The sequence below is a fragment of the Phaenicophaeus curvirostris genome, unplaced genomic scaffold, assembly GCF_032191515.1.
Source record: "Phaenicophaeus curvirostris isolate KB17595 unplaced genomic scaffold, BPBGC_Pcur_1.0 scaffold_84, whole genome shotgun sequence".
In the NCBI taxonomy this organism is placed as follows: Eukaryota; Metazoa; Chordata; class Aves; order Cuculiformes; family Cuculidae; genus Phaenicophaeus; species Phaenicophaeus curvirostris.
In genome coordinates this window covers 732,859-759,100 of record NW_027206706.1, presented here as the reverse complement: position 1 = coordinate 759,100, position 26,242 = coordinate 732,859, and the positions used below count along the sequence as shown (strand labels likewise).

Sequence of the window (26,242 nt, the reverse complement as noted above, 5' to 3'; positions counted from 1 at the left end):
TGGGGGAGGGTGGGGGTGGGGCTAGAGCGGCGCGCGGCGAGACGCTCTAGGCAGCGGGAGGTCTCTCTTCCCCACCCCCATACCGGGCGAGGGGCTTCACCGGAAGCGGAAGCGGCGCCTCCGGAAGCGGAAGCGGCGCGAAGGGAAGGGAGGGAGGAGGGGGGTGAAGGCGGAGGAAGAAGAGGAGAAGGGAAGGAGGAGAAGAAGAAGAAGAAGGAGGAGGAGGGGGGGGTCCCCGTTTCCCACCACCCCCCATCCCCCCCCCACGCCCCTTTACGCGCTCGGGAAGCGGCGACGAAGGAGCCGGGGCGGGGCGGGGCCGCCATGGTGAGCGGGGGGGGGGGGGAGAAAGGGGGGGGTCGGTGTGAGGGGGTGGGGGGGATATTGGGGTGTTGGGGGGCGTAGATGGGGTAGGGGGGCTCTGGAGGCTGATATGGGGGGGCTGAGGGGGTGCGGGGGGCCCTTGGAGGGAGATGGGGGGTCGTGGATGGAATATTGGGGTGCTGGGGGGCGGTAGAGGGGTGTGGGTGGGTGATATGAAGGGATTTGGGGTGCTCTGGAGGAAGATATGGGGGGACTGAGGGGATATCGGGGTGTTTGAGGGATAGGGGGGCATTAGGGGGGCATAGGTGGGATGAGGGGGGCTCTGGGGGCTGATATGGGGGGGAGAGGGGGTGTGGGGGGCCCTTGGAGGGAGATTGGGGGGTCGTGGATGGAATATTGGGGTGCTGGGGGGCGGTAGAGGGGTGTAGGGGGGTGGGGGGGTGATATGAAGGGATTTGAGGGGCTCTGGAGGAAGATATGGGGGGGCTGAGGGGATATCGGGGTGTTTGAGGGATAGGGGGGCATAGGTGGGATGAGGGGGGCTCTGGGGGCTGATTCAGGGGGCTCTGGGGGCAGATATGGGGGCGCTGAGGGGGTGTGGGGGGCTCTTGGAGGGAGGGGGGGGTCGTGGATGGAATATTGGGGTGCTGGGGGGCGATAGAGGGGTGTGGGGGGGTGGGGAGGTGTAGGGGTTGGTGTTGGGGGGCTCTAGGAGCAGCTGTGGGGAGGCTGAGGGGATGTTGGGGTGTTTGGGGGAGTTGGGGTGGCTCTGGGGGGGTATTGGGGGGCTTAGAGAGTGGTGGTGGGGTTATTGGGGGGGCTGAGGGGGTGCGGGGGGGTCGTGGATGGATTATTGGGGTGGTGGGGAGAGATGAGGGGGCTCAGTGAGGGGGTAGGTGGGATGGGGGGGTGATATGAAGGGATTTGGGGGGCTGTGGAGGAAGATACGGGGGGGCTGAGGGGGTGTGGGGGGCCCTTGGAGGGAGATGGGGGGATCGTGGATGGAATATTGGGGTGCTTCTTTTGCTCTTTTTTTTCTTCCGTTTTTTCCCCCCTTTCCCTCACCTTTTTCCCCCCTTTTCCTCACCTTTTTCCCCCCTTCCCTCACTTTTTTCCACTTCCTTCACGTTCTTTTATCCTTTTCCTCGTTTTTTCCCGCGTTTCCCCTCGGTTTTTCCCGCGTTTCCCCTCGGTTTTTCCCGCGTTTCCCCTCGGTTTTTCCCGCGTTTCCCCTCGGTTTTTCCCGCGTTTCCCCTCGGTTTTTCCCCGTTTCCCCTCGGTTTTTCCCGCGTTTCCCCTCGTCTTTTTCCCGCGTTTCCCCTCGGTTTTTCCCGCGTTTCCCCTCGTCTTTTTCCCGCGTTTCCCCTCGTCTTTTTCCCGCGTTTCCCCTCGTCTTTTCCCCGCGTTTCCCCTCGTCTTTTCCCCGCGTTTCCCCTCGCCGTTTCCCCGCGTTTCCCCTCGCCGTTTCCCCGCGTTTCCCCTCGTTTTTCCCCGCGTTTCCCCTCGTTTTTTCCCGCGTTTCCCCTCGTTTTTCCCCGCGTTTCCCCTCGTTTTTCCCCGCGTTTCCCCTCGTTTTTCCCCGCGTTTCCCCTCGTTTTTCCCCGCGTTTCCCCTCGTTTTTCCCCGCGTTTCCCCTCGTTTTTCCCCGCGTTTCCCCTCATCTTTTCCCCGCGTTTCCCCTCATCTTTTCCCCGCGTTTCCCCTCATCTTTTCCCCCTTTCCCTCCATCTTTTCCCCCTTTCCCTCCATCTTTTCCCCCTTTCCCTCCATCTTTTCCCCCTTTCCCTCCATCTTTTCCCCCTTTCCCTCCATCTTTTCCCCCTTTCCCTCCATCTTTTCCCCCTTTCCCTCCATCTTTTCCCCCTTTCCCTCCATCTTTTCCCCCTTTCCCTCCATCTTTTCCCCCTTTCCCTCCATCTTTTCCCCCTTTCCCTCCATCTTTTCCCCCTTTCCCTCCATCTTTTCCCCCTTTCCCTCCATCTTTTCCCCCTTTCCCTCCATCTTTTCCCCCTTTCCCTCCATCTTTTCCCCCTTTCCCTCCATCTTTTCCCCCTTTCCCTCCATCTTTTCCCCCTTTCCCTCCATCTTTTCCCCCTTTCCCTCCATTTTTCCCCCTTTCCCTCCATCTTTTCCCCCTTTCCCTCCATCTTTTCCCCCTTTCCCTCCATCTTTTCCCCCTTTCCCTCCATCTTTTCCCCCTTTCCCTCCATCTTTCCCCCTTTCCCTCCATCTTTTCCCCCTTTCCCTCCATCTTTCCCCCTTTCCCTCCATTTTTCCCCCTTTCCCTCCATTTTTTCCCCTTTCCCTCCATTTTTTCCCCTTTCCCTCCATTTTTCCCCCTTTCCCTCCATTTTTCCCCCTTTCCCTCCATTTTTCCCCCTTTCCCTCCATTTTTCCCCCTTTCCCTCCATTTTTTTCACTTTTTCCCTCGTGTTTTTTGTCCTTTCCCTCGTGTTTTTTGTCCTTTCCCTCGTGTTTTTTGTCCTTTCCCTCGTGTTTTTTGTCCTTTCCCTCGTGTTTATTATCCTTTCGCTCGTGTTTTTTGTCCTTTCCCTGATTTTTTTCACTTTTTCCCTCATTTTCTTTATTTTTTCCTCTGATTTTCTTCCCCTTTTCTCTTCCGCAGGTGAAGCCGCGCGCGGCCGCCGCCCCCCCAGCCTCCCGGGCGCCCCGACCCCCGCCATGAACGGCGCCGACCCCCCGTCCTCGTCCTCCTCCTGCGCCCCCTTCCCCTCGGGCTGCCCCGACGCCGCGGCCGCCCCGGGATGGCGAGAGTTCTGCGAGCTGCACGCCCGCGCGGCCGCCCGCGACTTCGCGCGCCGTTACCTGTCCTTCGTGGGCGCCCACCCCCACCTCCTCGCCGCCCCCGCCGCCTCCCAGCTCGCCTTCTCCCGCCACTTCGCTCGCTATTTCCTCGACTTTTTCCAAGCCGAGGTCTCGCGCGCCGCTCACGCCTCCCCGGACGACCCCGAGGCCTCTCCCCCGGCCTCGCGCTGCGCCCCGTTCCCGGCCCCGCTGCTCCCTCCGCGGGCGCCCTCCGAGACCGGCAGCGAATCCTCCTCGGCCGCCGCCTCGCCCTGCGAGCCCGTTTTCCCTCCGTCGCGCAGCTCCGAGGATTTAGGGGGCGCGGGGGTTGACTCCTCGCCCCCCGCCGCCCCCAAATCGAAGCTGCGCAAACGCTTCTCGCTCAGGAACGTGGGGAGGAGCGTGAGGGGGATCCTGCAGTGGCGCGGAGGAGGAGGAGGAGGAGGAGGAGGAGGAAGAGAAGAAGATTCCTCCCCTCCTCTCGCCGCCAACACCAACTCCAACTCCTCGGGGGGGGCCCCCCCGGATCGCTGGAGCCACCGCTTGGAACGTTTGCGCCTGGGGAGGCCCCCGGGACCCCCGAAACGAGAAGGGGTTTTGAATTTCTGGGTGGCGGAAGACGGGGACGACGTAGCAGGAGGAGGAGGAGGAGGAGGAGGGGGGGGGGGACATCGGCGGCGATGGGGGGGACCTCGAGATTTTGGGGGGCGCGGCTGCAGCAGCGATTTGGGGGGGCGGGGGGGGGCGATGGCAGCGCTGTCGCCTCCTCCTGCGGCCTGGGGGAGACGGAGCCGGCCTGGAGATCTACGTCCCCCCCAAGGTGGGGGTTTGGGGGGGGGGTCTTGGGGTGTCTTGGAGGGGTTTAGGGGGTCTTGGAGGGGTTTAGGGGATGTTGGAGGGGCTTGAAGGGGTCTTTGGGGGCGTCTTGGGGGTCTTCAGAGTCATCTTGGGGGTTTTTGGGGTCATTTTGGAGGAGTTTAAGGCATCTTGGGGGTCTTTGGGGTCATTTTGGAGGGGTTTAGGGGGTCTTGGAGGGGTTTAGGGGGTCTTGGAGGGGTTTGAAGGCGTCTTGGGGGTCTTCAGAGTCGTTTTGGGGGCGTCTTGGAGGGGTTTAGGGGGTCTTGGGTTTGAAGGTGTCTTGGGGGTATTTGGGGGCGTTTTGGAGGGGTTTGAAGGCGTCTTGGAGGGGTTTGAAGGCGTCTTGGGGGTCTTCAGAGTCATCTTGAGGGTCTTTGGGGTCATTTTGGAGGAGTTGAGGGGATCTTGGAGGGGTTTGAAGGGGTCGTGGGGGTCTTTGGGGGCGCCTTGGGGGTCTTTGGGGTCATTTTGGGGGGTTTAGGGGGTCTTGGAGGGGTTTAGGGGGTGTTGGAGGGGTTTGAAGGGGTCTTTGGGGGCGTCTTGGGGGTCTTCAGAGTCATCTTGGGGGTTTTTGGGGTCATTTTGGAGGAGTTTAAGGCATCTTGGGGGTCTTTGGGGTCATTTTGGAGGGGTTTAGGGGGTCTTGGAGGGGTTTAGGGGGTCTTGGAGGGGTTTGAAGGCGTCTTGGGGGTCTTCAGAGTCGTTTTGGGGGCGTCTTGGAGGGGTTTAGGGGGTCTTGGGTTTGAAGGTGTCTTGGGGGTATTTGGGGGCGTTTTGGAGGGGTTTGAAGGCGTCTTGGAGGGGTTTGAAGGCGTCTTGGGGGTCTTCAGAGTCATCTTGAGGGTCTTTGGGGTCATTTTGGAGGAGTTGAGGGGATCTTGGAGGGGTTTGAAGGGGTCGTGGGGGTCTTTGGGGGCACCTTGGGGGTCTTTGGGGTCATTTTGGGGGGTTTAGGGGGTCTTGGAGGGGTTTAGGGGGTGTTGGAGGGGTTTGAAGGGGTCTTTGGGGGCGTCTTGGGGGTCTTCAGAGTCATCTTGGGGGTTTTTGGGGTCATTTTGGAGGGGTTTAGGGGGTCCTGGAGGGGTTTGAAGGGATTTTGGGGGCGTCTTTGGGGTCATTTTGGAGGGGTTTAGGGGGTCTTGGAGGGGTTTGAAGGCGTCTTGGGGTGTTTTGGAGGGGTTTAGGGGGTCTTGGAGGGGTTTGAAAGGGTGTTGGGGGTGTTTGGGGGCGTCTTGGGGGTCTTCAGAGTCATTTTGGGGGCGTCTTGGAGGGGTTTAGGGGGTCTTGGAGGGGTTTGAAGGCGTCTTGGGGGTTTTTGGGGGCGTCTTGGGGGTCTTCAGAGTCGTTTTGGGGGCGTCTTGGAGGGGTTTAGGGGGTCTTGGAGGGGTTTGAAGGTGTCTTGGGCGTATTTGGGGGCGTCTTGGAGGGGTTTGAAGGCGTCTTGGAGGGGTTTGAAGGCGTCTTGGAGGGTTTTGAAGGCGTCTTGGGGGTCTTCAGAGTCATCTTGAGGGTCTTTGGGGTCATTTTGGAGGAGTTGAGGGGATCTTGGAGGGGTTTGAAGGGATCTTGGGGGTCTTTGGGGGCGCCTTGGGGGTCTTTGGGGTCATTTTGGGGGGTTTAGGGGGTCTTGGAGGGGTTTGAAAGGGTGTTGGGGGTGTTTGGGGGCGTCTTGGGGGTCTTCAGAGTCATTTTGGGGGCATCTTGGAGGGGTTTAGGGGGTCTTGGAGGGGTTTGAAGGGATTTTGGGGGCATCTTGGGGGTCTTTGGGGTCGTTTTGGAGGGGTTTAGGGGATCTTGGAGTGGTTTGAAGGGGTCTTGGGGGTCTTTGGGGGCGCCTTGGGGGTCTTTGGGGTCATTTTGGGGGGTTTAGGGGGTCTTGGAGGGGTTTGAAGGGGTCTTGGGGGTGTTCAGAGTCATCTTGGGGGTCTTTGAGGTCATTTTGGAGGGATTTAGGGGATCTTGGAGGGGTTTGAAGGGGTCTTGGGGGCTTTTGGGGTCATTTTGGAGAGGTTTAGGAGGTCTTGGAGGGGTTTAGGGGGGTTTGGGGGGGTCTTGGGGTGTCTTGGAGGGGTTTAGGGGGTCTTGGAGGGGTTTAGGGGGTGTTGGAGGGGTTTGAAGGGGTCTTTGGGGGCGTCTTGGGGGTCTTCAGAGTCATCTTGGGGGTGTTTGGGGTCATTTTGGAGGAGTTTAGGGAATCTTGGAGTGGTTTGAAGGGAACTTGGGGGTCTTTGGGGGCATTTTGGGGGTCTTTGGAGGGCTTTGAAGGGGTCTTGGGGGTGTTTGGGGGCGTCTTGGAGGGGTTTGAAGGGGTCTTGGGGGTGTTTGGGGGCGTCTTGGAGGGGTTTAGGGGGTCTTGGAGGGGTTTGAAGGGATTTTGGGGGCATCTTGGGGGTCTTTGGGGTCGTCTTGGAGGGGTTTAGGGGGTCTTGGAGGGGTTTGAAGGGATCTTGGGGGTCTTTGGGGTCATTTTGGGGGGTTTAGGGGGTCTTGGAGGGATTTGAAAGCGTCTTGGGGTCTTTGGGGGCGTCTTGGAGGAGTGATGGCAGTCTTGGAGAGGTTTAGAGGGTCTTCAGGGACATCTTGGAGATTTGGGGGGTCTTGGAGGGGTTCGGGGGGGTCTTGGAAAGGTTTGAGGGGTCTTGGAGGGTTATAGGGGGGATTTTGGGGAGTCATGGAGGGGTTTGGGGGGGCCTGGAGGAGGCTTGGGGGGTTGCTGGGGGATTTCAAGGAGGTTGAGGGGGTTTGGGGAGGGTCTTGCGAGATTTAAAGGAGTTTGGGGGGGTCTAGGGAAGGTTTGGTGGAGATTTTGGGGAGATATTAGGAGATTTAAAGGATTTTGGGGGGGTCTTAGGGGAATTAAAGGGATTTAGGGGGGATTTTGGGGGGTCTTAGGGGGTTTAAAGGCTTTGGGGCAGGTTTTTTGGGGGTCTTAGAGGATTTAAAGGGGTTTGGGGGGGGTTTAGTTAATTTAAATGGTTGTGGGGGGCATCTTAAGAGATTTAAAGGAGTCGGGGGGCCTGTCAGGTTTTTGGGGTGCCCCTCATGGCGCTGCCCCCCCCCTCCCAGGCCCCCCAGCCCCGGCTGCGCCTGCCCCGCTCGGCACTGGGGGGTGCGCGCCCCGCAACCCCCCTGGAGACCCCGGCGCGGGAGCACACCTTCCTGCTGCGGGTGAGCCCCCCGAAATCTAGGGACCCCCCAAAAACTGTAGAACACCCCCCCACTTCTTTTTCACCCCCCCATTTCTCTTTCTTTCACCCCCATCCCACAATTCCATCCGACCCCCCTCTTTTTGGGGGACCCCGCCATCCTCTCTGAGCCCTTTCCCATTCCATGGGGAGCCCCCCCTTTTGGGGGGATCCTCCCCTATTCCATAGGACCCCCCCCTTCCACAAGGGGCCCCCCCAAATCCTGCCCCCCCCCCCTTTTTCATCCCCACTCACATATTTTCCCCTCCCTCCACCCCTAATTCCACGCGATCCTCCCCCTTTTTTGGGGTCCCCCACGTTCCATGGGATCCCCCTGTTTTTGGGGACCCCCCCACCCCGATTTAACCCCTTCTTGCCCCCCCCCCCAGACGGTGTCGGGATCGGAGCTGCTCTTCCAGGCTGGAGACGCCCGGCAGCTGCGGGGGTGGCTGGGGGCGCTGCGGGAGTGGGGCCCCCCCGGGTGAGCACCCCCAAAACCGGGGGGGTGGGTTCTTAATTGGGGGGGGGGTGGCCCCAAAAAGGGGGAGGGTAGTCTCAAAAAAGGGGATTTTAGCTCTTAATTGGGGGGGGGGTAGCCTCAAAAAACGGGATTTGAGCTCTTAATTGGGGGGGGGTAGCCCCAAAAATGGGGTGCTTAGCTCTTAATGGGGGGGGTAGCCCCAAAAATGGGGTGTTTAGGCTCAAAAAAGGGGTTTAGCCCCCAAAAGGGGGGATTTAGACCCAAAAATGGGGGATTTAGTGCTTAATTGGGGGGGTTAGACCCAAAAATGAGGGATATTGCTCTTATTTGGGGGGGGTTAGCCCCGAAAATGGGGGGTTTAGACCCAAAAAGGGGGGCATTTAAGTCTTAATTGAGAAAAATCAGCCTGAAAAAGGGGGGGTTGGCTCAAAAACGGGGGATTTAGCTCTTAATTGGGGGGTTAGACCCAAAAATGAGGGATTTAGCCCTTAATTGAGGGGGTTAGACCCAAAAAGAAGAGATTTAGACTTAAAAACAGGAATTAGAAACGGGAGGGGGGGGTTTAGCTCTTAATTGGAGGAGTTAACTTCAAAACTGGGGGGTTTAGACTCAAAAAGAGGGGATTTAGGCCCAAAAAGGGGGGGTTTAGGCTCAAAAACGGGGGTTAGACTCAAAAAGGGGGGAGGTCAGACCCAAAAAGGAGAAGTTTAGCCCCAAAAAGGGAAGAATTGGGGGCGGGGGGGGGGCAGAGCCCCAAATTGTGGGGGTGGTTCCGTTAAGGAGGAGTTTATCTCCAGATTTGGGGGGGTCAGCCCCTAAAGGGGGGGGAAAGCGGGGTTTCTGAGGCAGGGGGATCCCGTTTTCATGCTGTTTCACCCCGTTTTCTCGCGTTCCCCCCATCCCGGGGGTCCCTAATTCCCGTTTATCCCCTTCCCCATCCCCCCTAGGGAGGACGCGGAGCCCCCCCCGGGCCTCGACCCCTCCGAGAGTGGCACCGGGCGGGAGCTGCTGCCGGGAGACAGCGCCGAGCTCCTGCCCCAAGGTCACCCCCAAAATCCCTTCAGAACCCCCTAAATGCGCTTCAAAATCCCTTCAGACCCCCCGAAATCCCTTTAGAACCCCCCAAAACCCCTAAAATCCCTTCAGACTCCCCCAAAACTCATCCAAATCTCTTCAGACCCCCCCAAATCCCCCTCAAAACCCCTAAAATCCCTTCAGACTCCCCCAAAACTCATCCAAATCTCTTCAGACCCCCCCAAATCCGCCTCAAAACCCCTAAAATCCCTTCAGACTCCCCCAAAACTCATCCTAATCTCTTCAGACCCCCCCAAATCCTCTTCAAAACCCCTAAAATCCCTTCTGACTCCGCCAAAACTCGTCCAAGTGTCTTCATACCCCCCCAAATCCGCCTCAAAACCCCTAAAATCCCTTCAGACTCCCCCAAAACTCGTCCAAATTTCTTCAGACCCCCCCAAATCCCCCTCAAAACCCCTAAAATCCCTTCAGACTCCCCCAAAACTCGTCCAAATTTCTTCAGACCCCCCCAAATCCCCCTCAAAACTCCTAAAATCCCTTCAGACTCCCCCAAAACTCATCCAAATCTCTTCAGACCCCCCCAAATCCGCCTCAAAACCCCTAAAATCCCTTCAGACTCCCCCAAAACTCATCTAGATCTCTTCAGACCCCCTCAAATCCGCCTCAAAACCCCTAAAATCCCTTCAGACTCCCCCAAAACTCATCCAAATCTCTTCAGACCCCTCCAAATCCGCCTCAAAATCCCTAAAATCCCTTCAGACTCCCCGAAAACTCGTCCAAGTGTCTTCATGCTCCCCCAAATCCCCCTCAAAACCCCTAAAATCTCTTCAGACTCCCCCAAAACTCATCCAAGTCTCTTCAGACCCCCCCAAATCCCCCTCAAAACCCCTAAAATCCCTTCAGACTCCCCCGAAACTCATCCAGATCTCTTCAGACCCCCCCAAATCCGCCTCAAAGCTTCTAAAATCCCTTCAGACTCCCTGAAAACTCATCCAAGTGTTTTCATACCCCCCCAAATCCCCCTCAAAACCCCTAAAATCCCTTCAGACTCCCCCAAAACTCGTCTAAATTTCTTCAGACCCCCCCAAATCCATCTCAAAAACTCTAAAATCCTTTCAGACTCCCCCAAAACTCGTCCAAGTGTCTTCAGACCCCCCCAAATCCGCCTCAACACCCCTAAAATCCCTTCAAACTCCCCCAAAACTCATCTAGATCTCTTCAGACCCCCCCAAATCCGCCTCAAAGCTTCTAAAATCGCTTCAGACTCCCCGAAAACTCGTCCAAGTGTCTTCATACCCCCCCAAATCCCCCTCAAAACCCCTAAAATCCCTTCAGACTCCCCCAAAACTCGTCTAAGTGTCTTCATACTCCCCCAAATCCCCCTCAAAACCCCTAAAATCCTTTCAGACTCCCCCAAAACTCATCCAAGTCTCTTCAGACCCCCCCAAATCCATCTCAAAACCCCTAAAATCCCTTCAGATTCCCTCTAAACTCTTTCACATCCCTTCAAACCCCACTAAATCTGTTTTAAAATTCTCCAAGTATGCATCAAAATTCTCTAAATCCTTTATGACTACTCAAAACTCTCCAAATTCCATCAGCCCCCCCCCAAATCCACCTCAAAAGTCATCAAATTCTTTCAGATGCCCCAAAATCATTTTCAGAATGTCTCAAAACTTATTTAGATTTTCTGAAAAGTCTTTTAAGTGTTTTAGATCCTTCTAAATACGCCTCAAAACTCTCTGAATGCGTCTGAGAATTCTTCAGATCCATTCAGAGAACCCAAATTCACCTCAAACCCCCCAAAATTCCTTCAGATGCCCTCAAATCCATTCTAAAACCTTCCAAATTCTTTCAGACTTCTCAAAACCCTTCCAGATCCCCCAAATCCGCCTCAAAACCCTCAAAATTCCTCCAACTCCCCTAAAATCTTTTCGGATCCCTTGAAACTTTTTCAGATTCTTTCAAATCCACCTCGAAATGCACCAAAATTCCTCGAGACGGCCCTAAATTCACCTCGAAACACCCCAAATCTTTTAGGACCTCCCCAAATCCCCTCAGGCTCCCCAAACCCCCTTCAATGCCCCCCAAAATTTCTCCCTACCCCCCCGATTTCTCCCTGCTCCCCCTCAATTCTCTTTTTTTCCCCCCCCCAGGTGCGTACGGGGGTCTCTCCGAGCGCCCCTCGGCTTCCGTCTCCCCCAGTTCGGTCTCGGCCTCCCAGCTGGGGTCCATGGAGCTGCCCCCCCCTCCGGAGCTGCCCCCCCGCATCCCCATCGAGGAGGTTCCCTTCGCCCCGGGGCTGCTGCACGCCCCCTTCCCCGACCCCCCCGACGGGGCAGGTGAGGCTTTTCGGGGGGCTGCACCCTCATTTTGGGGGGTTGAGGGGGTTACACCCCCATTTTGGGGGGATTGAGGGGCTGCAACCCCATTTTGGGGGGATTTGAGGGGCTGCAACCCCACTTTGGGGGGGGTCTGGACACCCATTTTGGAGCTTTGGAGGTTCCGTGCCCCTATTTGGGGGGGCCTGGGGGGCTGGACCCCCTTTTTTTGGGGTTCTATATATTCTGGACTCCATTTCAGGGGGATTGAAGGGGTTGGGTCCCCATTTTAGAGGGATTAGAGAGGTTGGACCCCCATTTTGAGGGGCTCTGGAGGTTCTGGACCCCATTGTAAGGGGATTAGAGAGGCTGGACCCCCATTTTGGGGGCTCTGGAGAGGCTGGACCCCCATTTGGGGTGGGGTTAGGGGGCTGGGCCCCCATTTCGAGGGGCTTTGAGGGGTTTGGATCCTCATTTTGGGGTCCTGGAGGTTCTGGACCCCCGTTTTCAGGGGATTGGAGGGGCTGGACCCCCATTTTGGGGGGGATTGGTGGGCTGCACCTCCCCGTTGCCGCCCTGGAGCCCCCCCTGTGTCTCCCTGGTTCCGTGGGACCCCCGAACCCCACACCCATTTTCCCCCTAAGCCTCCCCCAGACCCTCCAAGGCCCCCGTGTCCCCTCAAAACCTCCTCCAGTCCCCCCCATTTCCCCCCCAAGCCCCCCTCAGACCCTCCAACCACCCCGATTTCCCCTCAAACCCCGCTAAATCCCCCCATTTCCCCCCCAGCTCCCTCACAGACCCCCTAAACCCCCCCTTTTTCCCTTCAAACCCCCTCATTTCCTCTCAACCCCCCCAAGCACCCCCCAGACCCCCTAAACCCCCCTTTTTTCCCTCCTCAAAACCCCTCATTTCCCCTCAACCCCCCCCACACCCCCTAAGCCCCTTTTTCTTCCACCTCAAACACCCCCAGACCCCCTAAACCCTCTTTTTTTCCCCCCTCAAACCCCCCCAGACCCCCTAAACCCTCTTTTTTCCCCCTCAAACCCCCTCATTTCACCTCAGAACCCCTCAAGCCCCCTGTTTCCCCCTTGTTGCCCCCCCAAACCTCCTAAACCCCCCTTTTTTACCCCTCAAACCCCCTCATTTCCCTTCAGAGCCCCTCAAGCCCCCCTAAACCCCCCTTTTGTTCCTTCTCAAATCCCCTCATTTCCCATCAGAACCCTCAAGCCCCCCGTTTCCCCCTTGTTGCCCCCTTAAACCCCCTTTTCTCCCCCTCAAACCCTCTTATTTCCCCTCAGAACCCCTCAAGCCCCCCCAAACCCCCTAAACCCCCCTTTTTTCCGCCTCAAACCCCCTCATTTCCCCTCAGAACCCCTCAAGCCCCCCCAAACCCCCTAACTCCCCCTTTTTTTCCTCCTCATTTCTCCTCAGAACCCCTCAAGCCCCCCGTTTCCCCCTTGTTGCCCCCCAAACCCCCTTTTTTCCCCCTCATTTCCCCTCAGAACCCCTCAAGCCCCCCGTTTCCCTCCTGTTGCCCCCCAAACCCCCTTTTTTCCCCCTCATTTCCCCTCAGAACCCCTCAAGCCCCCCTAAACCCCCCTTTTTTCCGCCTCAAACCCCCTCATTTCCCTCAGAAACCCTCAAGCCCCCCCAAACCCCCTAACTCCCCCTTTTTTTCCCATCATTTCCCCTCAGAACCCCTCAAGCCCCCCGTTTCCCCCTTGTTGCCCCCCTAAACCCCCTTTTTTCCCCCTTAGGCCCCCTCATTTCCCCTCAAAATCCCCTCAGATCCCCTAAACCCCCTTTTTTCCCCCTCATTTCCCCTCAGAACCCCTCAAGCCCCCCATTTCCCCCTTGTTGCCCCCCAGACCCCCAAACCCCCTTTTTTTCCCCCTCAAACCCCATCATTTCCCCTCAGAACCTGTCAAGCCCCCCGTTTCCCCCTTGTTGCCCCCCCAAACCCCCTAAACCCCCTTTTTTTCCCCTCACTTCTCTTCAGAACCCCTCAAGCCCCCTGTTTCCCCCTTGTTGCCCCCCCAAACCCCCTAAACCCCCTTTTTTTCCCCCTCATTTCCCCTCAGAACCCCTCAAGCCCCCCGTTTCCCCCTTGTTGCCCCCCAAACCCCCTAAACCCCCTTTTTTCCCCCTCATTTCCCCTCAGAACTCCTCAAGCCCCCCGTTTCCCCCTTGTTGCCCCCCCAAACCCCCTAAACCCCCTTTTTTTCCCCTCATTTCCCCTCAGAACCCCTCAAGCCCCCCGTTTCCCCCTTGTTGCCCCCCCAAACCCCCTAAACCCCCTTTTTTCCCCCTCATTTCCCCTCAGAACCCCTCAAGCCCCCCGTTTCCCCCTTGTTGCCCCCCAGACCCCCTAAACCCCCTTTTTTTCCCCCTCAAACCCTCTCATTTCCCCTCAGAACCTGTCAAGCCCCCCGTTTCCCCCTTGTTGCCCCCTAAACCCCCTTTTTTCCCCCTCATTTCCCCTCAGAACCCCTCAAGCCCCCCGTTTCCCCCTTGTTGCCCCCCAAACCCCTTTTTTTCCCCCTCATTTCCCCTCAGAACCCCTCAAGCCCCCCGTTTCCCCCTTGTTGCCCCCCCCACCCCCTTTTTTCCCCCTCAAACCCCCTCATTCCCCCCCCCAACCCCCCCGTTTCCCCCCCCCCCCCCCGCGTCCCCCCTGACCCCCGTTGCCCCCCTGGCAGGGCCGTTCCTCTTCCAGGCGGAGCCGGGGGGCGAGGGGGGCGCGGCGCCCGAGCACCCGCTCTGCGAGTACCCCTGGTTCCACGGGACGCTGTCGCGGCTGAAGGCGGCGCAGCTGGTGCTGGCGGGGGGCGCCGGCAGCCACGGCGTCTTCCTCGTGCGGCAGAGCGAGACGCGGCGCGGGGAGTACGTCCTCACCTTCAACTTCCAGGGGAAGGCCAAGGTACCGCGCGGAGACGGGGGGAAAGGGAGGAGGAATTGTGAGAATCGGGGGGGAAACGGGGGAAAATTGAAGGGAAATGGTGAAAAGCGGGGGGGAAACGGTGAAAAGTTGAAGGAAAATGGTGAAAAGTTGAAGGAAAATGGTGAAAAATGAGGGAGAAGTGGTGAGAAGTTGAAGAGAAATGGTGAGAAGTGGGGGAAAACGTTGAAATTTGAGGGGGAAATGGTGAAAAGTTGAAGGAAAATGGTGAAAAGTTGAAGGAAAATGGTGAAAAACGAGGGGGAAGTGGTGAGAAGTTGAAGAGAAATGGTGAAAAGTGGGGGGAAACCGTGAAATCTGGGGGGGAAACGGTGAAATTTGATGGGAAACAGTGGAAAGTTGAAGGAAAATGGTGAAAAATTGAAGGAAAATGGTGAAAAATTGAAGGAAAATGGTGAAAAATGAGGGAGAAGTGGTGAGAAGTTGAAGAGAAATGGTGAAAAGTGGGGGGAAACCGTGAAATCTGGGGGGGAAACGTTGAAATTTGATGGGAAACAGTGGAAAGTTGAAGGAAAATGGTGAAAAATTGAAGGAAAATGGTGAAAAATTGAAGGAAAATGGTGAAAAATGAGGGAGAAGTGGTGAGAAGTTGAAGAGAAATGGTGAAAAGTGGGGGGAAACCGTGAAATCTGGGGGGGAAACGTTGAAATTTGATGGGAAACAGTGGAAAGTTGAAGGAAAATGGTGAAAAATTGAAGGAAAATGGTGAAAAATTGAAGGAAAATGGTGAGAAGTTGAAGAGAAATGGTGAAAAGTGGGGGGAAACCGTGAAATCTGGGGGGGAAACGGTGGAAAGTTGAAGGAAAATGGTGAAAAATTGAAGGAAAATGGTGAAAAATGAGGGAGAAGTGGTGAGAAGTTGAAGAGAAATGGTGAAAAGTGGGGGAAACAGTGAATATTGCGGGGAAATGGTGAAAAGTTGAAGAAAAACAGTGAAAAATGAGGGGGAAGTGGTGAGAAGTTGAAGAGAAATGGTGAAAAGCGGGGGGAAACGTTGAAATTTGAGGGAGAAACGGCGAAAAGTTGAAGGAAAATGGTGAAAAATGAGGGAGAAGTGGTGAGAAGTTGAAGAGAAATGGTGAAAAGCGGGGGGAAACGTTGAAATTTGAGGGAGAAATGGTGAAAAGTTGAAGGAAAATGGTGAAAAATTGAAGGAAAATGGTGAAAAGTGAGGGAGAAGTGGTGAGAAGTTGAAGAGAAATGGTGAAAAGTGGGGGGAAACCATGAAATCTGGGGGGGAAACGGTGAAATTTGAGGGGAAACGGTGGAAAGTTGAAGGAAAATGGTGAAAAATTGAAGGAAAATGGTGAAAAGTGAGGGAGAAGTGGTGAGAAGTTGAAGAGAAATGGTGAAAAGTGGGGGAAACAGTGAAAATTGCAGGGAAACGGTGAAAAGTTGAAGGAAAACAGTGAAAAGTGAGGGGAAAGTGGTGAGAAGTTGAAGAGAAATGGTGAAAAGCGGGGGGAAACGTGGAAATTTGAGGGGGAAACGGCGAAAAGTTGAAGGAAAATGGTGAAAAACGAGGGGGAAGTGGTGAGAAAATGAAGAGAAATGGTGAAAATTGGGGGAAATGTTGAAATTTGAGGGGGAAACGGTGAAAATTGGGGGGGAAATGGTGCAAAGTTGAAGGAAAATGGTGAAAAATGAGGGGAAAGTGGTGAGAAGTTGAAGAGAAATGGTGAAAAGTGGGGGGAACCAGTGAAAATTGGGGGGGAAACGGTGAAATTTGAGGGGAAACGGTGGAAAGTTGAAGGAAAATGGTGAAAAATTGAAGGAAAATGGTGAAAAATGAGGGAAAAGTGGTGAGAAGTTGAAGAGAAACGGTGAAAAGTGGGGGAAACAGTGAAAATTGCAGGGAAACGGTGAAAAGTTGAAGGAAAACAGTGAAAAATGAGGGGAAAGTGGTGAGAAGTTGAAGAGAAATGGTGAAAAGCGGGGGGAAACGTTGAAATTTGAGGGAGAAATGGTGAAAAGTTGAAGGAAAATGGTGAAAAACGAGGGAGAAGTGGTGAGAAAATGAAGAGAAATGGTGAAAAGTGGGGGGAAACCGTGAAATCTGGGGGGGAAACGTTGAAATTTGATGGGAAACAGTGGAAAGTTGAAGGAAAATGGTGAAAAATTGAAGGAAAATGGTGAAAAATTGAAGGAAAATGGTGAGAAGTTGAAGAGAAATGGTGAAAAGTGGGGGAAACAGTGAAAATTGCAGGGAAACGGTGAAAAGTTGAAGGAAAACAGTGAAAAATGAGGGGAAAGTGGTGAGAAGTTGAAGAGAAATGGTGAAAAGCGGGGGGAAACGTGGAAATTTGAGGGGGAAACGGTGAAAAGTTGAAGGAAAATGGTGAAAAGTTGAAGGAAAATGGTGAAAAACGAGGGGGAAGTGGTGAGAAAATGAAGAGAAATGGTGAAAATTGGGGGAAATGTTGAAATTTGAGGGGGAAACGGTGAAAATTGGGGGGGAAATGGTGCAAAGTTGAAGGAAAATGGTGAAAAATGAGGGGAAAGTGGTGAGAAGTTGAAGAGAAATGGTGAAAAGTGGGGGGAACCAGTGAAAATTGGGGGGGAAACGGTGAAATTTGAGGGGAAACGGTGGAAAGTTGAAGGAAAATGGTGAAAAATTGAAGGAAAATGGTGAAAAATGAGGGAAAAGTGGTGAGAAGTTGAAGAGAAACGGTGAAAAGTGGGGGAAACAGTGAAAATTGCAGGGAAACGGTGAAAAGTTGAAGGAAAACAGTGAAAAATGAGGGGAAAGTGGTGAGAAGTTGAAGAGAAATGGTGAAAAGCGGGGGGAAACGTTGAAATTTGAGGGAGAAATGGTGAAAAGTTGAAGGAAAATGGTGAAAAATGAGGGAGAAGTGGTGAGAAGTTGAAGAGAAATGGTGAAAAGTGGGGGGAAACCGTGAAATCTGGGGGGGAAACGTTGAAATTTGATGGGAAACAGTGGAAAGTTGAAGGAAAATGGTGAAAAATTGAAGGAAAATGGTGAAAAATTGAAGGAAAATGGTGAAAAATTGAAGGAAAATGGTGAGAAGTTGAAGAGAAATGGTGAAAAGTGGGGGGAAACCGTGAAATCTGGGGGGGAAACGTTGAAATTTGATGGGAAACAGTGGAAAGTTGAAGGAAAATGGTGAAAAATTGAAGGAAAATGGTGAAAAATTGAAGGAAAATGGTGAGAAGTTGAAGAGAAATGGTGAAAAGTGGGGGAAACAGTGAAAATTGCAGGGAAACGGTGAAAAGTTGAAGGAAAACAGTGAAAAATGAGGGGAAAGTGGTGAGAAGTTGAAGAGAAATGGTGAAAAGCGGGGGGAAACGTGGAAATTTGAGGGGGAAACGGTGAAAAGTTGAAGGAAAATGGTGAAAAGTTGAAGGAAAATGGTGAAAAACGAGGGGGAAGTGGTGAGAAAATGAAGAGAAATGGTGAAAATTGGGGGAAATGTTGAAATTTGAGGGGGAAACGGTGAAAATTGGGGGGGAAGTGGTGAAAAGTTGAAGGAAAATGGTGAAAAATGAGGGGAAAGTGGTGAGAAGTTGAAGAGAAATGGTGAAAAGTGGGGGGAACCAGTGAAAATTGGGGGGGAAACGGTGAAATTTGAGGGGAAACGGTGGAAAGTTGAAGGAAAATGGTGAAAAATTGAAGGAAAATGGTGAAAAATGAGGGGAAAGTGGTGAGAAGTGAAAGACAAACAGTGAAAAGTGGGGGGAAACAGTGAAAATTGGGGGAAAATGTTGAAATTTGAGAGGGAAATGGTGAAAAATGAGGGGAAAGTGGTGAAAAATGAGGGGAAAGTGGTGAGAAGCCGAAGAGAAATGGTGAAAAGTGGGGGAAACAGTGAAAATTGGGGGGGAAATGATGAGAAATTGAAGAGAAACGGCAAAAATTGAGGGGAAACAGGGAATATGGGGGGGAAACGTTGAGAAGTTGGAGAGAAATGGTGAAAATTGAGGGGGAAACGGTGGGAAGTGGAAGAGAAACAGCGAAAGTTGAGGGGAAAGTGGTGAAAACTTGAAAAAATGGTGAAAATTGGGGGAAATGGTGAAAATTGAGGGTGAATGGGGAAATTTAAGGGGGAAACAGGGAAATTTGAGGGGAAGATGGTGAGAAGTTGAAGAGAAATGGTGAAAATCGGGGGGAACAGGGAAAATGGGAGGAAAAATGGTGAGAAATTGAGAAGAAAAGGTGAAAATTGAGGGGAAATAGAGAGAAGTTGGAGGAAAATGGTGAAAATTTGGGGGAAAAGGTGAAATTAGGAGGGAAATGGTGAAAGTGGAGGGGGAATGGGGGAATTGAGGGGGGAAATAGGAGAAGTGGGGAGGGAGATGGTGAAAATTGAGGGGAAATGGGAAACTGGGGGGGAAACGGGGAAAATTGGAGGGGAAAACAGTCAAAATTTGGGGGAAAATGTTGAAGATTTAGAGGAAAAATGGGGGAAGCTTGGAGGGAGGAGGGTGAAACGTGGGAGAAGAGCGAAAATCTGGGGGAAAGGTTGGAAATTTGGGGGGAAATGAGGAAATTTGGAAGGGAAGCAGGGAATTCGGGGGGGAAACAAGGGAAACTTGACGGGGAAGGGAAATCGGGAAGACGAATTGAGGGGGAAAATTTATGGGGAAAAATTGGAGGAGGGAAAGGGGAAAATGTGGAGGGGGAAAAGGGAAAAATTGGAGGGGGAAAAGGGAAAAATTGGAGGGGGAAAAGGGGAGAAATTGGAGGGGGAAAAAGGAAAAATTGGAGGGGAAAAGGGGAAAATTGGAGGGGAAAAGGGGAAAATTGGAGGGGAAAAGGGGAAAATTGGAGGGGAAAAGGAGAAAATTGGAGGGGAAAAGGGGAAAATTGGAGGGGAAAAGGGGAAAATTGGAGGGGAAAAGGGGAAAATTGGAGGGGAAAAGGGGAAAATTGGAGGGGAAAGGGAAAATTGGAGGGGAAAGGGGGAAAATTGGAGGGGAAAAGGGGAAAATTGGAGGGGAAAAGGGGAAAATTGGAGGGGAAAAGGGGAAAATTGGAGGGGAAAAGGGGAAAATTGGAGGGGAAAAGGGGAAAATTGGAGGGGAAAAGGGGAAAATTGGAGGAGGAAAAGGGGAAAAATTGGAGGAGGAAAAGGGGAAAAATTGGAGGGGAAAAGGGGAAAAATTGGAGGGGAAAAGGGGAAATTGGAGGGGAAAAGGGGAAAATTGGAGGGGGAAAAGGAGAAAAATTGGAGGGGAAAAGGGGAAAATTGGAGGGGAAAAGGGGAAAATTGGAGGGGAAAAGGAGAAAATTGGAGGAGGAAAGGAGAAAATTGGAGGGGAAAAGGGGAAAATTGGAGGGGAAAAGGGGAAAATTGGAGGGGAAAAGGGGAAAATTGGAGGGGAAAAGGGGAAAATTGGAGGGGAAAAGGGGAAAATTGGAGGGGAAAAGGGGAAAATTGGAGGGGAAAAGGGGAAAATTGGAGGGGGAAAAGGGGAAAAATTGGAGGGGGAAAAGGGGAAAATTGGAGGGGAAAAGGGGAAAATTGGAGGGGAAGTGTGGAAAAATTGGAGGGGGAAAAGGGGAAAATTGGAGGGGAAAAGGGGAAAATTGGAGGGGAAAAGGGGAAAATTGGAGGGGAAAAGGGGAAAATTGGAGGGGGAAGTGTGGAAATTTGGAGGGGGGAAACGTGAAAATTTGGAGGGAGGAAGAAGAAGATTTGGAAGCAGGAAACGTGAAAATTTGGAGGTGGGAAAATTGAGGATTTGTGGGGGGCGGAGAGGAGGAATCCAAGTTTGGAAACGTGAATTTTTGGGAAGCCCTTGCAAAATTTGGGGCAATCCTTGCGTTTTTTTTCTGGAGGGGGGTTCATCCTTGCCAAAATTTGAGGAGTTCTTGCCAAAATTGGTGAATTCTTGCCAAAATTGGTGAATTCTTGCCAAAATTGGTGAATTCTTGCCAAAATTGGTGAATTCTTGCCAAAATTTGATGAATTCTTGCCAAAATTTGAGGAGTTCTTGCCAAATTTGGTGAGTTCTTGCCAAAACTTGATGAATTTTTGCCAAAAATTGGCGAAACCGCTTGGATTTGTGGGAAAAAGCTGGGAAATGGTGGTGACGGAGCCGGGATCGGGTTGGAAAGTCGCTTTTTTTGGTGCATCCGGCAGCACCTGCGCCTGTCGCTGAACGAGGAGGCGCAGTGCCGCGTGCAGCACCTCTGGTTCCAGAGCATCTTCGACATGCTCGAGCACTTCCGCGTCCACCCCATCCCCCTCGAGTCCGGCGGCGCCAGCGACGTCACCCTGCTCAGCTACGTCGTCGCCTCGCAGCGGCCCCACGGTGAGAACACACCTGGGGGGGACACCCCTGGGGACACCTGGAATACCCCTAGTGACACTTGGAACGCCAGGGACGCTCCTAGGGGCGCCAGGGATGCCCAGGGGGACACCTGGGGCACACCTAGGGACACCTGTAACACCTGTACTGACCCCTAGGGACAACGGGGACACCCCTAGGGACACCTGGAATGCCATGGATGCCCCTAGGGATACCAGGGATGCTCCTAGGGACACCAGGGATGCCCAGGGGGACACCTGGGACACACCTAGGGACACCTGGAAGGCCAGGGACGCCCCTAGGGACACCAGGGATGCCCCTAGGGACACCTGGGACACACCTAGGGACACCTGGAACACCTGTACTGACCCCTGGGGACACCAGGGACACCCCTAGGGGCACCTGGAATGCCAGGGACGCCCCTAGAGGCACCAGGGATGCCCAGGGGGACACGTGGGACACACCTAGGGACACCTGGAACACCTGTACTGACTCCTAGGGACACTGGGGACGCCCCTAGGGACACCTGGAATGACAGGGACGCCCCTGGGGACACCAGGGATGCCCAGGGGGACACCTGGGACACACCTAGGGACACCCGGAACACCTGTACTGACCCCTAGGGACACCAGGGACACCCGTAGGGACACCTGGAACACTAGAAACATCCCTAGAGGCACCAGGGACACCTCTAGGGACCCCGGGGACACCCCTAGGGACACCTGGAATGCCAGGGACGCCCCTAGGGACACCAGAGATGCCCAGGGGGACACCTGGGACACACCTAAGGACACCTGGAATACTCCTAGTGACACCTGGAATGCCAGGGATACCCCTAGGGACACTTTGAACGCGTGTACTGACCCCTAGGGACACCGGGGACACCCCTAGGGACACCTGGAATGCCAGGGACGCTCCTAGGGACACCAGGGATGCCCAGAGGGACACCTGGGACACAGCTAGGGACACCTGGAACACTCCTAGTGACACCTGGAACGCCAGGGACACCCCTAGGGGTACCTACAGGGACGCTTGGGACACACCTGGGGACATCTGGAACACCTGGGACGCAGCTGGGGACACTTGGGACACTCCTAGGAACACGTGGAGTGCCAGGGACGCCCCTAGGGACACTTGGAACACCTGTACTGACCCCTAGGGACACCGGGGACACCCCTAGGGACACCTGGAATGCCAGGGACACCCCTAGGGGTACCTACAGGGATACTTGGGACGCACCTGGGGACACCTGGAATGCCAGGGACACCCCTGGGGACATCTGGGAGGCACCTGGAATACCCCTAGTGACACCTGGAATGCCAGGGATGCCCCTAGGGACACCAGGGATGCCCAGGGGGACACCTGGGACGCATCTAGGGACACCTGGAATACTCCTAGTGACATTTGGAATGCCAGGGACACCTCTAAGGACATTTTGAACGCGTGTACTGACCCCTAGGGACACCTGGAATGCCAGGGACACCCCTAGGGACACCAGGGATGCCCAGGGGGACACCTGGGACACCCTTAGGGACACCTGGAATACCCCTAGTGACACTTGGAACGCCAGGGACGCTCCTAGGGGCGCCAGGGATGCCCAGGGGGACACCTGGACACACCTAGGGACACCTGGAACACCTGTACTGACCCCTAGGAACACCGGGGACACCCTAGGGACACCAGGGATGCCCAGGGGGACACCTGGGACGCCCCTTAGGGACATCTGGAACACCTGTACTGACTCCTAGGGACACCGAGGACACCCGTAGGGACACCTGAAGGCCAGGGACGCCCCTAGAGGCCACCAGGGAGGCCCAGGGGGGACACCTGGGACACCCCTAGGGACACCTGGAAACACTAGAAACATCCCTAGAGGCACCAGGGACACCTCTAGGGACCCGGGGACACCCCCTAGGGGACATCTGGGAGGCCAGGGACGCCCCTAGGGGACACCAGGGATGCCCAGGGGGACACCTGGGACGCCCTTAGGGACACCTGGAACACCTGTACTGACCCCTAGGGACACCGGGGGACACCCCTAGGGACACCTGGAATGCCAGGGACGCCCCTAGGGACACAGGGATGCCCAGGGGGACACCTGGGACACACCTAGGGACACCTGGAAACACCTGTACTGACCCCGAGGGGACACCGGGGACACCCCTAGGGACACCGGGGACACCCCTAGGGACACCTGGAACACTAGAAAACACCCTAGAGGCACCAGGGACACCTCTAGGGACCCCGGGGACACCCCTAGGGACACCTGGGGGACCCCCGCGGCAGCACCCAGAGCAGCCTCCAAGCCCCCCCCCGTGTCCGTGTGTCCGTCCCCCCCCCGTGTCCGTGTGTCCGTCCCCCCCCCCACGTCCGTGTGTCTGTCCCCCCCCCATGTCCGTGTGTCCGTCCCCTCAGGCCGGGATCGCTCCGGCAGCCGCTCGGCCGACCCCGACCCCTCGCAGCCCGGACTCGCCCCCCCCTGCTCGCCATCGCCGACTGCCTGTGAGTGCGGGGACCCCGAAACCCCCCCCCCCCCCGAAACCCCGAAACCACCCACAGACCCCGAAAACCGACCCCTGAACCCCCCCCCGGACCCCCAAAACCACCCTCTGGCCCCCCCCGGACCCCCAAAACCACCCCCTGACCCCCCCCGGACCCCCAAAACCACCCCCTGGCCCTGCCAGACCCCCAAAACCACCCCCTGACCCACCCTGGACCCCCAAAACCACCACTGACCCCCCCAGACCCTCAAAACCACCCCCCGGACCCCCAAAACCACCCCTGGCCCCCCCCCGAACCCCCCAAAACCACCCCCTGGCCCCCCCCCAGACCCCCAAAACCACCCCCTGACCCACTCCAGACCTGCAAAACCACCCCTGACCCCCCCCGGACCCCCAAAACCACCCCCTGACCCACCCCAGACCCCCAAAACCACCCCTGACACCCCCCCCAGACCCCCAAAACCACCCCCTGGCCCTGCCCAGACCCCCAAAACCACCCCCTGACCCACTCCAGACCCGCAAAACCACCCCTGACCCCCCCGGACCCCCAAAACCACCCCCTGACGCCCTCCGGACCCCCAAAACCACCCCCTGACCCCCCGGACCCCCAAAACCACCCCCCAAGACCCCAAAACCACCCCCTGGCCCCCCCCAGACCCGCAAAATGGACCCCTGACCCACCCCGGACCCCCAAAACCACCCCCAACCCCCCCCGGACCCCCAAAACCACCCCCTGACCCCCCCGGACCCCCAAAACCACCCCCTAAGACCCCCAAAACCACTCTCAGACCCCCAAACCTCCCCCTGACACCCCCAAACCTCTCCCGGACACTCCCCAGACCCCCAAAACCCCACTGACCGCCCCCAGACCCCCCATAAATCTCCCCCAGACACCCCAACCTCCTCCTGACCCCCCCCAGACCCCCAAAAACCCACCAGACCCCCCCAAAAACCTCCCCTGATCCCCCCAAACCCCATCCTAACCCCTTCTGAGCCCCCCAAACCCTTCTGAGCCCCCCAAACAACTTCTGATCCCCCAGCCCCCCCCAAAACCCCATCCTGACCCTTCTTGATCCCCTCGAGCCCCCCAAGGTGCCCCCCAAAACCCCTCCGGAGCCCCCCAAACTCCATCCTAACCTTTCTTGATCCTCTCAAACTGCTTCTGACCCCCCCCAGCACCCCAAAACCCCATCCTGATGCTTCTTGGTCCCCTCGGCTCCCCAGACTGACCCCCAAAACCCCTCTGAGCCCCCCCACCGCCTCAGACCCCCTTAAACCCCCAAAAACCCTTCTAATCCCCCCCAAAACCTCATATTGACCCCCCCAAAAACCCCTCCTGAGCCCCCCAAACCGCTTCCGACCCCCTTAAACCCCCCAAAAACCCTTCTAATCCCCCCAAACCTCATATTGAAGCCCCCAAAACCCCTCCTGAGCCCCCCAAACTGCTTCTGACTCCCCAGCCCCCAAAAACCCCATCCTGACTCTTCTTGATCCCCTCAACTCCCCCAAACTGCCCCCCAAAACCCCTCCTGACCCCCCAAAACTGCCTCCAACCCCCCCGACCCCCCCAAACCCCTCCTGACCCCCCCCAAACCCCTCTACCCGCTCTCCTAACGCCGCTGCCCCCCCCCTTTTTTTCTTTTCCAGAGCCGAGCACCTTCCGTAGCGGCTCCGAGGAGGAAGAGGAGGTGGAAGGAGCCCCCCCTGCACCCCAAAATCCCCTCGGGGGGGAGCGCCCTGACCCCCCCCCTTCCATTTACAGACCTCGTTTGCCCCCCCCCCCCCCATTTTGCCCCCCTCCCTTCACGGTTCGACCCCCCCAGGTACGTTACAGCCCCCCAAAACACTACAGGGACGGGGGGGGGATCGATCCCCCCCCTCCCAGTTCCCCGCTCCCAAGGTTTATTTTTGGGGGGTGGGGGCTCTGAGACCCCCCCCCGAGCCCCCCCGACCCTCGTTCGGTCGTCGGTTTGTACAGAAAACCGCGGGCGTATTTTGAAAGAAAAGTGAAAAATCAAAGTCCTCAGCCTCGTTTCGGGGGGGACCCCAAATTTTGGGGGGGGGGGGAGATGCGGGGATGCGCCGGTCAGGGGGGTTGGGGGGGTCCCTGGTCGTGGTTTTGGGGTCACAGATCCCAGTTTGGGGGTCACGAACTTGATTCTGGGGGTCTTGGTCCCAGTTTGGGGGGCGCTGACCCCAGTTTTGGGGATCCTGGTCTCCAGTTTAAGGGTCCCTGGTGGCAGTTTTGGGGTCACAGATCCCTGTTTGGGGGTCCTGGTTGCAGTTTGGGGGTCGCAGACCGTATTTTGGGGACCCTGGTCTCCAGTTTAAGGGTCTCAGTCCCAGTTTGGGGGTCACAGGTCCCAGTTTGAGGGTCCTGGTTTCAATTTGGGGGTCACAGACCTGATTTGGGGGGTCTTGGTCCCAGTTTGGGGGGTCACAGATCCCAGTTTGGGGGTCTTGGTTTGAGTTTGAGGGTCAGAGATCCCAGTTTGGGGGTCACAGATCCCAGTTTGGGGGTCTTGGTTTGAGGTTGGGGGTCATAGATCCCAGTTTGGGGGTCCTGGTTTCAATTTGGGGGTCCCAGACCTGATTTTGGGGGTCCTTGGTCCCCAGTTTTGGGGGTCACAGATCCCAGTTTGGGGGTCCTGGTCTCCAGTTTAAGGGTCCCAGTTCAAGTTTTTGGGTCCACAGGTCCCAGTCCTGGGGGTCCTCGGTCGCAGTTTTGGGGTCACAGACCCCAGTTTTGGGGGTTCTGCTCTCCAGTTTTGGGGTCCCAGACCTGATTTTGGGGGTCTTGGTCCCAGTTTGGGGGTCACAGATCCCAGTTTGGGGGTCCTGGTCTCCAGTTTAAGGGTCCCAGTGGAGTTCTGGGGGTCAAAGACCCCATTTTGGGGGTCCTGGTCCTATTTTTGGGGTCACAGACTGCATTTTGGGGGTCCTGGTCTCCAATTTAAGGGTTTTGGTCCCAGTTTGGGGGTCACAGACCCCATTTGGGGTGTCCTGGTCCCGGTTTGGAGGTCACAGATCCCAGTTTGGGGGTCCTGGTCTCCAGTTTAAGGGTTTTGGTTCCAGTTTGAGGGTCACAGACCCCAGTTTTTGGGGGTCCTGGTCCCAGTTTGGGGGTCACAGACCCCAGTTTGGGGCCCTGGACCCAGTTTTGGGGGTCCCAGACCCCGATTTTGGGGGTCCCAGTCCCCAGTTTGGGTCTTGCCCCCATTTTCAATCAGCTCTGTCCCCGTTTTAGGGGATCCAAAGCTTCATTTTTGGGGGCCTCCTCCCCATTTTCGGGGTCCCCCACACCCATTTTTAGGGTCCCACCTCGATTTTTGGGGCTCAAACACCCTCTTTTTGCCCCATGCCCCCATTTTAGGGGTCCCACCCCCCACTTTTGGCCCCCTATCCCCATTTTTGGGGTCTCCCCTCCTATTTTTGGGGTCCCCTCCCCATTTTCTGGGGCTCCCCCCCACTTTTGCTCCCTATCCTCATTTTTTTACCCC

The 26,242-nt window shown here is 55.8% G+C and overlaps 1 protein-coding gene across 1 annotated transcript; it reads left to right on the top strand.

Annotated features, from left to right (window-relative positions):
* The first annotated feature begins 2,950 nt into the window (after positions 1–2,950).
* On the top strand, positions 2,951–24,698 carry SH2B1 (SH2B adaptor protein 1). The gene is given in 10 exon segments (XM_069882131.1): positions 2,951–3,949; positions 7,054–7,155; positions 7,562–7,602; positions 7,604–7,653; positions 8,601–8,695; positions 10,845–11,030; positions 13,709–13,929; positions 20,073–20,244; positions 22,657–22,743; positions 24,390–24,698. Coding segments are annotated over 10 exon segments (1,899 nt in total). The 5' UTR covers positions 2,951–3,006; the 3' UTR covers positions 24,392–24,698.
* Positions 24,699–26,242: the final 1,544 nt, after the last annotated feature.